At 42.0% G+C, this 12568-nt stretch overlaps 1 protein-coding gene across 10 annotated transcripts in view; it reads left to right on the top strand.

Annotated features, from left to right (window-relative positions):
• The window catches only part of FAM184A (family with sequence similarity 184 member A), a 113654-nt gene that overhangs the window by 66873 nt on the left and 34213 nt on the right, over nucleotides 1-12568 (top strand). For 7 of the 10 annotated variants that reach the window (XR_014778283.1, XM_084777308.1, XM_084777306.1 and 4 more), the window contains exons 7-10: nucleotides 676-837; nucleotides 3262-3383; nucleotides 3809-3959; nucleotides 12357-12398. Coding sequence is in view for 9 of the 10 variants with exons in the window: in XM_084777308.1 (XP_084633434.1) it covers nucleotides 676-837; nucleotides 3262-3383; nucleotides 3809-3959; nucleotides 12357-12398 (477 nt within the window). In the remaining variant the exon portion in view is untranslated. The remainder of the gene's footprint in view (nucleotides 1-675; nucleotides 838-3261; nucleotides 3384-3808; nucleotides 3960-12356; nucleotides 12399-12568) is intronic. The other 3 variants (XM_084777309.1, XM_084777307.1, XM_084777304.1) reach the window with 1 other exon arrangement.

The following is a 12568-nucleotide window of genomic DNA, read 5'->3' as shown; positions in this document are numbered from 1 at the left end:
TTCATAGCATTTTCTTAGACTTTAAAGTGTTTCATTCATGGATTTTAACTCTTAGAGGGTTTCTGCCAACCCAGTCAACAAACTTTCCATTTGCTCCTAGTTCCAACTCAGAGGTTTTTTTCTTGACGCAACCTTTGAATAGGAACACAAATAACAATTGTGTCTTCAAGATATATGTAAAAGATCGCCAATACTGACCTAACTGTATTCTCTTCCTAAGTAGCATGAAAACTTGATTCATGATATATAAGTGGTTCACTGTTTTAAAAAGCTTTAAAACAGTTTATTTTTTATCTTTAATGTAATCTTCATTTTGCTTTGGTTCCTTTTCATAGGTATTTTATTATCTGATATAACCAGGGATTTATTTAAGCCAAAAGCCCAAGGGAAATTGTATCCATGTCCTTGTTGCATTGTGGTCCTGGAAAGTGGAAATTGTAGATATGGAAGTCTTGAAAGAAAGAAAGAAAGAAAAGAAAGAAAGAAAAAGCAGATGGTAAAGAGAATCACAGTGTGGTGCTTCTTCCACATTGATGAAGAAGGGATCCATTCAGTGAAGTCAAAAAAAGGAAAACTTGCACTGTGCAACCGGAGCAGAGCCGCCACCACGGCACTGTGCAACCAGTGCAGAGCCGCCATCGCACAGCATACTAAAACTACCCTGTTCATTCACAGATTGGCCGCCTCCAAGATCTGGTAAGGAAAAGCGAACAAGGCCTTGGCTCTGCCGAAGGACTCATTGCCTCTCTTCAGGACTCCCAAGAGAGGCTTCAGGGTGAGCTGGACCTGACGAAAGGCAGGCTAAAGGAGACGAAAGATGCCCTATTAAGCGTTGAGGTAACTGCATAATTCTACTGCAATCTAAATGTCTAAATATGAAAATATAATTGGGTCACTTTCCTAAAACCTTATGTTGGCATCATTTATACATTCCTAGTTGATTAACTCCTGGGTCTTCCATTAGAAAGTAATGCAAACGGTGTGACGTGAGCCCCACTGAAATGGGGCATCTCTTGGTTCTAGAGCTAGAATCTAAGATGAAGATGCTGACAGTGGCATCCTCTCTCTATGTCTCTAAGAGGGAACCATTTCCTTGCTTGTATCTTTTTGTTGCCCTGGAGATTGTTTTGCTTTGCTCACATTATTTCAGCCTCTACCTGTCTCCACATTACATCTTATAAATAAATGTGTTAGTCATATTGGATTAAGGATTAATCCAGTTGCTCCAATGCAGCCTCATCTCAAGTAAATAAAACTGCATGAGCTCTGTTTCCAAATAAGGTTGCATCCTGGGACAGACTGAGTTTACCAGCTGAGATTTCAGAAAAGCTTCTTACAGACACAGTTAAATTCAGGATGATTAGTATGTGCAAATTCTTTTCTTGGGTGAAGCTACAACTTTCATGTGTAGCAGACAAGGGCTTCTCAGTGACCTACAGGTCTCAGAAGACCCTGCCTTGCCCTTCCCACTCTTAGGAAGTACAACAAAGTTTCACAGCCTGTAAAACTAGGCAGACAATAGCCAAGGGTTCTTCATGGCCTCCATCAGGGGTGATCTGGGTTGTGGGCTCCATAGTGAGGCAGGGCTGGTCCTGTGAGAATTCTGCATTCACCATTTGCTATGTCACTTAGACAGAGCTGTGTTTTCCTCCTTGACACTTTAGTAAGGCAGAGAGCAGGATAATGTTTCCTATCACAGTTACAATAACTAAAAGATAAGCGATGTACAGTATAAATGATGCTCAGCAAAGTGTAATGACTCAGGTGATGTTGGCTTTAGTAATGATACTTGATTTTAGCTTGGAATTGGTGACACTTCAAGTGTGTATATACTTGATGCACCTCCTATCCTGTATGTTTATAGTTCTATTCACGTTTTACCCAGGAAATAATTGAGTGGAATTTGAATACCAATTGCATTTTATTTTTGAAATCTATGACAAAATAAATAGATGGCTGTTTACCTTTCTCTTTAGCTGTATCATACAACAGTGCTAATATGAGAAGGAATAAATTTGTATTTAGAGTTACTATAATATACAATATATTTAATGTATATGATGCCAAACATTGCCTATAACCTCAGTGGTTGAAATTTTACCCATAAAGCTTAATGGAATGACTAAATCATATTAAGAGGTGTTTTTGTAAGGTATTTTAAATTGGTAAATCTACTTAGTTCAAGTTACACGTGGTGTGTGTGTGTGTGTGTGTGTGTGTGTGTGTGTGTGTGTGTTTATGTTTATAGTACCTCACCTTGGTATACACCCCATTTCTAAACTTTAGTGTATTTAATCCTGTAATTCCAGCCTCAGGGGGATCTGATGTCTCTGGCCTGCATTTACATGCACATGTGAACACACACATACACACACACACACACACACACACACACACACACGAGTATAATTAAATTAATATTTAATGCTACCTGCTGTTGACACATGGCTTCTAGAGGCTGAGTGTTGGACAAGAACAGATGCCTGAATTCAGTTTTCAGTAGTTAACTGCTACTGTTAGTCTAATGAACAGCACTGAATGGGAATTTCAATACTGACTTGCTTGTCTTGTCATTAATCTGAATATAGCCTTTAAAATTGCTGTACCCCTTGGTATGAGGCACAGAGTGATGCAGAAATGGCCATCACAGTGACCAAAGGATAGACCATGCCCGCTCCTCTTTTGCCTGGTGCTTTTGAGTAGCCAGAACACTCACAGTGGTCCATAGTTGACACCTTTGTCAAGATAGTCACCTCCAGCCACTGGCTGCAGAGAATCACTTGGTTTATGCCAATCGGCAAGGATTTCTTGTGTATTGTGTCATTGTCATAGCACCAAGCACATGGGACTGTGGCTTTAAGTTACAAAAGAAAAACATCCAGGCAACTTAAATTCCTCGTAATTCCTTTAATCATGCTGAAGGTATACAGATGTGATAATTAGACTTTGGACAAACAGCCCAATTTTAAATTGAATATGAATTAACTGGAGGAATATGGTTGTCTGATGTATGTTCATGATTAAAAAATAAACTAACTTTTAAACTGTTTAGATAGTATAAGCTTTGATTTTTAAAAATTAAGGAAAAGAACATTTAAAATGTAGAATGTACTCCATGTACTTTGTTGAACTAGCTTGACTCATTCTCCTAGCTAGCGTTGTTAATAGCCGCTCCGAGGGTTGGCCATTGTCTGTATAATTGTGCTTTTCTTCTGTCTGTGTTTGTGGAGACCGCTCTTCACTTCTCTATCTGTCCCTCAGGCTGAGCTAGAGCAAGAGCGGCACAAGCACGAGGAAACTCTCACTGCCATGAAGGAGGAAGAGAAGCTGAAGGTGGACAGGATGGCCCACGACCTCGAGATCAAGTGGACTGAAAATCTTAGGTACACTGGGCTCTGCAGTGTGGCCTCAGTGCAGGAAGCACTCCTGTTGTAGCCTCCATAAGAGATGTGCTAGCAGCGTTGTAAAGTTAATTTTTCTCTTGATTAAATGCAGAGAATTTAGAGGGTTTTTTTTTCCTGTTTGAATTCAGATCCACTTTTTAAATGTAATTTTCTTGAATATTAAAAACAGGTAGAGAAGTAACTCGAACTTGGAAGGCTCTCTTGCTCTCGTGCCTGTTCTGCCAATGGTAGACTGAGAGGTGGTGTTGGTTAAGTTACTGGTTTCCTGTGAGTTAACCCAGTGACGCTGAGTACTCACAGACCTGAGGATTAAAGGTGCTTTTAGAAAACCCGTGAGTCCCTAGAGGACATTTACTGAGGGAAGCAACTCTCTTCACAAAGCAAACGCCTATGTTGTATTACAGACAAGAGTGCTCTAAACTTCGCCAGGAGTTAAGGCTGCAACACGAAGAGGATAAAAAGTCTGCGATGTCTCAACTGTTGCAGTTGAAAGAGCGAGAGAAAAATGCCGCCAGGGATTCGTGGCAGAAGAAAGTTGAAGACCTCTTGAACCAGGTGGGTAAGAGTTGGCGGCAGCTCGCAGCTCGGGGACTTCCCTTCCTCAGCGCTTTCCAGGTGGAGAGCCAGCCTACTGCATGCTCACTCACTGTGCTTTATTGTGCATAGAGCTAACTGAAATGCTTAGAACCAGAGACCTACTCATATGAACCATTGTGCTAACCAAGTCTGTTGTGTATGTGATCCCAAATTCTGAGAAGAATTTGTAACTTTTTACATTGACATTTGAGCAGAACACATAGCCTTTACGTGGGAAAGTCAGCTCGTGTTTGAAAATGTGAAAGTCATTTTGTTTCTAGCCCTGAGATGCCATCTGGGCAACACAAGATATTGATTGGCAGTGTCTTGACTTCCTAAAAATATTTACCCAAGTGAGCAATCTGTGTCTGTTTCTCTTGTGGGTTTATACTTTAACTACTAGGAGAGTACAGCATAAACAAAAAGTGGTAGTATTTCTAGATCTATTTTATTTCCAGAACATTTATAACTATAATTAAAATAATTTGTATATTTCACTTATTTATACAACTTCTGACTTTATAGGCATTTTTACACTCTCCTGGTAAACTAGTAATTAACTAGACACAACTATATGTATCACCAAGCAAGGGTAGATCCTGGTAAACCATAAATTAAATAAACTGACTGTGTGTATCGCTAAGCAAGAGTAGATCCTGGTAAACCGTAAATAAATAGACTGACTGTGTGCATCACCAAGCAAGGGTAGATCCTGGTAAACTGTAATTAAATAGACCTAGCTGTATGCATCATCAAGCAAGGAAAATGCTGGTAAACCATAATTAAATATACTGATCATGTGCATCACTAAGCAAGAGTAGATCCTGGTAAACCATAATTAAATAGACTGACTGTGTGCATCATTAAGCAAGGGTAGATCCTGGCAAATCATAATTAACTAGACCCAGCTGTATGCATCATCAAGAAAGCAAAATGCTTATACACTAGTAATTAAATAGACTGACTGTGTGCACCACCAAACAAGGACAGATCCAGAAAACCAGGAATTAAATAGACCTGCCTGTGTTCATCACCAAGCTGGGGCAGAATGTGGGCATGAAACAACTCCAAATTTAGTGCCTAAAACCTACTGATATCTTAGTTTTTTACTTTCTGTTTAAGATTATGAAGATTTTCAAAATAGAATTCAAAATAGGCTTTCTGTGAGCTCATGTTTATGCATGCAGAAACATGTATTGATGTTTCAGGAATGCTTGAAGCCTGCCAGTTTGTATCTGGTTTCTGTAATTTATAATGAAGCTCTGAAAAGCAAGAGAGAGAGAGAGAGAGAGAGTGTGTGTGTGTGTGTGTGTGTATTTGTGTGTGTGTGTGTGTGTGTGTGTGTGTATGAGTGTGTGTGTGTGTGCATGCATGCACGCTCAATCATTTGAAATCTTTGAAATAAGAGGGAGGAAACAATTCTGACTAGAAGCTGGCATCACTCTTGGATGGCTTCCTAGTGGCCTTCTGTATACTGCTTTTACATTCGTATTTACGGAGCTGAGGGTAGATTTTCCTGGGTAGAGAGCCCCATCCTTCTATCGCATTCTGCGCCCAGCAAGATGCGGTTGGTTCAGTTATATAGTAAAATGGACGCCATCCCTAAAGCCTTTCTGATATTTTCCAGCCAGAAAGTATTGAACACACACACTTTCAGGACTGGGTTCGTGGTATAAAGAAATCTCACCACTTTCCCCATCATTTTTCTCTAAATTTGTTTGTATTGCATGTTATTTCTTTGTGTGTGTGCACCCGTGTGCGTTGTGCATGTGTGCACGTCGGAGAACAACTTGCACAACCCTGTTCTCTCCTTCCGCCACGTGGGTTCCAGAGATTGAACTCCCATGCCAGGCGCAGTGCGGACACCCTGACCTGCTGAGCCCCCTTTCTGGCCCTGCCTTTGTTGTCCTTGTAGTGTCACTTGCTTTAAGTTGTCAGAGGCCATCCTTGTTTCTTTTTTCTTTTCTGTCTTCCTCCCCCCTTTTTTCTTCTTTGTATCTCTTCAGCATTTATTCCTCAGCGATTTTCTTTCAGTATTTCATTTACCCCTGTTCATAACCCATGATTATTTTTAAAATTTTCGTTGTTGTTGTTGTTGGTGGTGGTGATGGTGTACATTCTTACTGTGTTGTCCAGGTTGATCTTAACTCTGGGCTCGAATGCTCTTTATCCCTCAGATTTCCAAATAGTCAGGCCTACAAGTACATGCCAGAAAGCCAAACTTAAAGGGCTACAGTATTGCCCAGCACAGGCTGTTCTTTCTGGAATAGTGTATAAACCAGAATTTACAAATAAAATATCTAGGTTCTTCTTTTACAATAATATTTAGAAAGTTATAAAGAAAGCACTTGACCATATTTTCTGTTTTTATCCTAAAATGCCATCACATTTATTTCCCTCTTAATGTGGATTTTATTGTGGTTCCAAAGTGATGACTCATTTATTGATCTTCATTCAGAGTATTAGCTGAGAAATTAAGGAAACTGATCACTCAGACACACACCTGTGGAATCTATAGTCATGACCTAAATTCGCCTTCCAGATAGTATGGATGGCATGGATAGAGCTGGAATCCATTGTTATATGCAGTTAGCCAGTCTCAGAAAGACAAACAGGGCATTTTTTTTTCTTATGTACAGAACATATATTTTGGGGTGTGTGTGTGTGTGGCTGTGTGTATGTGTTATGAAACCAGCAAGGGGATCATGAGAAGGGAGGAAGAGGTCTAAAGAGTGAAGGGAGCAGGGAAAGCCAAAGGTGCTAGAATACATATGAAGTGACATCTGAAGGGGGCAAAGGACCAGCAAGAGAAGTAGGTAGAACAAGGGAGGAGGGGCGTGAACCAGAACAAAGTATAAGTGTGTTTGTGTGTATGTGTACATGTGTGTGTGTGTGTGCATGTGTGTAATGTCACAGTGAAACCTATTACTTTGGATGCTAATTTTAAAAATTAATTTTAAAAAATGGGGTCTGGGGATATGGCTCAGTGAGTAACAGTGCTTCCTATGCAAGCATGAGGACCAGAGTTCAAATCCCCAGCACCCACATAAAACCCAGAGCATGATCCTGTGTCGTTGTCTGTAACACATGTGAGGGGTGGAGACAGACAGATCACTAGGGCTTGCTGACTACCAGCTCTACTCCAGGGTCAGAGAGAGACCTTGTCCCAAGCAAGCAGAGCTGGGAATGACAGAGCAGGACACCCGATGTTCTCCTTTGACCTAGTTTTGCATGGGCACATCCACGCATGCCTGTACCAAAACAAAACCCCACCCACTGAAATAGACAACAACAGAACCATGAAGGAGGAAAGGTTTACTTTGCCACACGGCTTATTGAAGGCGATCTGAGTGCATTACTTTTGGGAGTGCTGCAAGGCACAATAGTATGGTGGCGAGAGCTGAACGCAGCCATGAACCAGAGGAGAAGAGGAGGAAGAAAACAGGCCAGGCATGCTTGTCTGAGCCACTTCTCTAAGTAGGCCCCACCTTTCAGAGTTCCGACGCCTCCTGTTACTCTATGAACATCTTCAGCCCATGAACAGATTAAGCTATTGTTCAGATCAGAGCCTTTATGAACTAAAGTTCATAACATCTAAACATCTAACATAAACATCTAAAATTGCCCCCATAGGCACACCCAGTAACCCCGCAGGCATCTCCCAGACCAGTCAGGTAATATACAGGGGGAGGTAATCCCCCTCAGGAACAGTCATAGGGGAGGGGAACAAGGGGAAAATGGGAGGGAGGGAAGAATGGGAGGATACAAGGGATGGGATAACCATTGAGATGTAACAAGAATAAATTAATAAAGGAGAAAAAAATTTAAAAAAAAGAAAAAAAAAAGAAAAAAAAAGTAGTGGTTAATCTTGACCCAGGATCCAGGTGTTTGGGTTTCAGAATTTGCATACCAGTATGTTTGGGAATTACTGGCAAGTAAAGCCTTGCCCTGCTTTAGCAAGGACTAAACCAAGGTTTAGAAGAATTGCCAGGAGGCTCAGTAGGTGAAGGTGCCTGGTGCCAAGCTAGGGTACCTGAGTTTGATCCTTGTACCCACATCGCGGCAGAAGACAGAAATCCTGCCAGTTGTCCTCTCACGTCTGCCAGAGAGCTATGGCACCCATGCCCCCTTGCCCTCACAAAGTAAAGTGTTGATAAAATAAAATGTTAAAAAGGAGTTGTTAAAAACAAGAGCCATGGAGCTGGGCATGGTGGCACATGCCTTTAATTCCAGAACTTACTCTGTGAGTTCAAGGGCAGCCTGGTCTACAAAGAGAGTTCCAAGACAGCCAGGGCTATTACACAGAGAAACCCTGTCTCGAAAAACAAACAAACAAAAGCTAAACAAAAAGCAAACCAAGAACCATGATCAGTCCTTAGGAGCATTGCCTTTTTATATACAGTGATGCAAATTTACAATGAAATGAAGCAGTTAAAAATTACTTTCACTTTTCCTCAATTATCTCAAAATCTGCTTTACACTCCTCCTTTGGAAGAAGAGATCCTGTAGATGCCATGTGCAGCCCAGCACTCCAGATGGTGAGGTGGAAATAGTGCCATGAGTTCACGACTAGCCTGGACCACCCAGTTCAAAACAAAAGAATGGCATATTTGAAACACATTACATATTTAACAAGCTTTTAACACTGAAGCCTCTGCATTCACTCAGTGAACGGATGATCGCTCATTGACCTCAAAAACTACAAAGAAACATAGCCTTGAAAACAGTGACTTCGTAGGGCACAGGTTGATATGGGTCTCATAGGGAATGTTTGAGAAATGCTGTGCATAGAAGCTCTCCGTTTGTCTAGTATTCTCTTTGGTTTTAGCTTGTATTAAGTAACAGATTATTGTAGACCACATCCATAATAGACAGTGGAGGTTCATTTCCTATAGCTGCAAAGACCAGGAAGTCTAAGTTCCAGGGAGCTGCAGTTTTGTTTGGGCAGGTTCCACTCACTGCTTCATAAGCAGCTTTCTTCTCACACATCCTCACGTAGCTGAAGGGTCAAGGGAACTCTGGGATAGCACTCTGAGACTCCACTTCCTAATGCTACTCCACGGAAGGCTATGACCTCATCATTCCTGCTCCCCAGTATTCATGTCAACCCTCACATGCAGAGGGTACCCATCCATCTCCTTCCAGCATCAGCCCTAAAGTTGAACATCTGACATCTCATCCCAATCAGACCAGAGCCAGGTTATATGCTGATGGATGCTGAAGGAAAAGGCTCTTCTCCTGGAAACCCATGGAACCATTTGCTTTCTCTCAGTGTAAGAGAATAGGTTTGTCTTGTGCTTTGTGAAAGGTTTGTTTTGAGATTTCAGGCCATACTTGAGTAGACCCATTGCTTTTAAGGCCTCTGGTGTGGTGCCAGGATGTCAGTGGCTGAAAGTGTTTCATAGAGGAAAACCTCAGGGCCGGGAAGCAGAGGGGAAATGGGGGAGTAGGGGGTCTCACAGTCACCCTTTCAAGGGCTTATCCCCAGTGATAGAAGGCTGTGTACTAGACCACATTTCTCAAAAGCTCTACCACCTCCCAATGGCACCACACTAGGAGCCCTGCACCTCACATACAAGGAAGGGAAAAGAATAAGAGCATTCCATTTCTAAAAGTGAGCACTGGGGAAGGAAGGGACTATCCCAAGGGGCAAGCAGATGCAGTGAGGTCTAAAAGCTGGCAAGCTCTTTCCTCCTTTGCCCTCTGGTGCCACTGTCGCTCAGGTCCCCAGTTTGTAGAGACAATGAGAAACTGGCTTAGCTGTCCTGCACCTAAAGCCCTGGAACTCTGCCCCACAGCCTTAGGTGGAGACTTTCTGGCTTGCTAACAGTGAGGCAAACAAACGGTCTGTCCTGTGTACACGAAGGAGAGAGACAAATGATTTACTACCAGGAGTATCCTTCTTCCTCTTCCTCCTTTTTTTTTTTTTTTTTGAGACAGTGTCTCACTATATAGCTCTGGATGTCCTGGAACTTACTATGTAGACCAGGCTAGCCTTGAATAGACAGACTGCCTGATTGTGGCTCTTGAGTGCTGGCATTAAGGATGTGCCACCATACCCAGGGCCTTCCTTCTTAGATAATAGTGCCTCGCTACTGCTGAACTCCTTAGCCCATGGTTGATGGCCATGCTACTGTGTCAAGTGGTCCTCAGGCATGCTTTGGTGTTGTCCTAAAGCCCTGCTTTCTTATATTTACACTGTGGATAGGCTTGGGGCTTTCAAAATATTTCCATTCTAATTATTTTTTGTTTAACAATTGCATCTTCAAGTAGTTTATCTCTTCTTTAGAACTTTTTTTTTTAGATTTTTTTTTATGTGTATGAGTGTTTTGCTCAAATATACATCTGCACACCACATACAGACCTAGCGCTAGTGAAGAGCATCAGAAGGTTTCAGATCCCCCTTAAAGTGTAATTATGGATGGCTATAAGCAGCCATGCTGGTGCATGAACCCAAGTCCTCTGCAAGAACACCAAGTATTCCTCACCGCTGAGCCATCTTTCCAACCTTTCTTCTTGCATTTTACTATGACAGCTGGCTCAGACCTCCGAAACTTCTTGGAACCACTTCAGTTCAATATTCAATTTATTTGCTTAAGTTCTATTTTCTGTAAGACAGAAGCAACTGTCAGCAAAGGCCGTGTCGTCTTTGTGAAAGGGACAACCATTCCTCCTGTTTACAGCACCGAGATCTTCTTCACCTGAGACCTTATAAGGCCATATTTCTACCAATCTTTTATTTCCCCAGCATTCCCTTAGTGTTCTCTAAAATGATTGACACTTCTCTGCACTTGTCTACGTTCCTTTCTGAGCCCTATCACTAGGTCCATTCCTAGTAATACAGGCTTTTCTAGTATGCAGCCCAGACTCCGGCCTCCATGTGGTACTTAGTCCTAAGTACCTAATCCTAAACCACATCCACAACTCTCCATTAGAGCAACACCCCACGGCTTGGTACCAATAGTCCTGTCTTAGCCTGGGCTATACTGATGGAATGCCATAGATATTAGCTTTTGAACATAAACACCTCTCACAGATCTATGCTCTCACACAGTGGAAGGTATGAAGAAGCTCACTGGGAATGTTTTTATAAGGGCAGTAGCCAATAATGAAAGTGTTGCCTCCCATGACCTAAATCTGTGCCCCGGGTTTCACTTTCTAATACCATCCCACATAATGGTGGGATGTCAACAGAAAAGTTGGCAAGCTGGGGACACTAATATCCAGTCCATACTTTTTAAAATCCAGTCCATACTTTTTAAAGATTCCAGCTTGTCTAGTGATGTTCAGAGCTCTGTACATCAGTGACCTCCAATGCCAGGTCCACAGGTGTCGGATCTTCCCCTATTGAGTTCCTGTAAACAGTGCCCTGGCATAGCTCAGTCCTCCAGGCTGAGTCAACCAACCATTTAAAAATGTATTAACTGAACCAGGGATGGTGGTGCATACTTTTAATCCCCCTGGGGAAGTAGAGGCAGGCAGATCTCTGTGAGTTTGAGGCCAGCCTGGTCTACAAAGCAAGTCCAGGACAGGCAGAGCTGTTAAACAGAGAAAATCTGTCTCAAAAAACCAAACCAAACAAAAACAAAAAAGAAAGAAAGAAAAGAAAAAAGTGCATTGTCTTATGTGTGTGAGTCTTCTGCTTTGCATGTCTGTATATATGCCATGTGTGTGTGCTTGTCCATCAGAGTCCCAAAGAGGGTGGGCGTCAGATCCCCCGGAACTGGAGTTACAGATGGTGTGAAGCACCACGTGAGTTTAAAGTTGGATCCCCTACAAAAGCTGCAAGTGCTGTCCACCTCTGAGGCAGCACGCCAGCTCATTGTCAACCTTTTGACATTGGAAAACAGCATCATAGTCTATAAAGTTTATGTTAGAAAAGAGAATTTAAAAGACATAAGACCACTTCATCTTTTCTGTATAGTCCCAATTGGTAATGACTATCCCAGAGCAGTGGTAACACAAGAACAGGCGGTTTTGTGGTTGTCATCTACTCTTTGGAGAAACCTCCCCAAGGCATTTGTGTTGAGCACTCGGTCAGGTTGCGCTATGCAGAGGGCTTTAGAACAGTAATAGACCTTCTTTGCCTTTCAGTAACCGTCATGCTTACACTGGACTCAGTGCACATGCCCTAACCTTAAGTGTCCTGCATAGGTAAGTGGATGGGCCCACAGATGCTCAGAGAATTGTAAGGGACCATGTGCACATCATTTACACTGCGTCTTAAATTTCTTCTTAAATCAGATTTCTTCTCAGAACTGTTTTCTGTGCGCATGTTGTAATCAGTGTCCTGTGTTTCACGCTCCCCGTTTTAATCCTCCCTTCTCTCAGTCGGTTTCTGAACGGTCCCCTTTCTTCTGTGATCTCTTTTCATAGCGCCACTCTCTGGGTGAAGCTTTGCATAAGTCTATCAACAATGTAAGTGAGCGGCACTTACAGTTTGTGCACAAGGCATGTTGCACTTTTGATTTTGCATAACAACACCGCTTTGACGCTTTAACTTATACAAAAATATAGTTTGGCACACAATAAGAATTTTTTTGCATATGGGTACTACTAATATCTAACTTTCAACCATTCATTTGTGT

This window comes from Acomys minous, assembly GCF_964271855.1.
Source record: "Acomys minous genome assembly, chromosome: 3".
Classification (NCBI taxonomy): domain Eukaryota; kingdom Metazoa; phylum Chordata; class Mammalia; order Rodentia; family Muridae; genus Acomys; species Acomys minous.
Note: the sequence above shows the minus strand (reverse complement) of the source record. Positions and strands in the feature narration are given on the sequence as shown.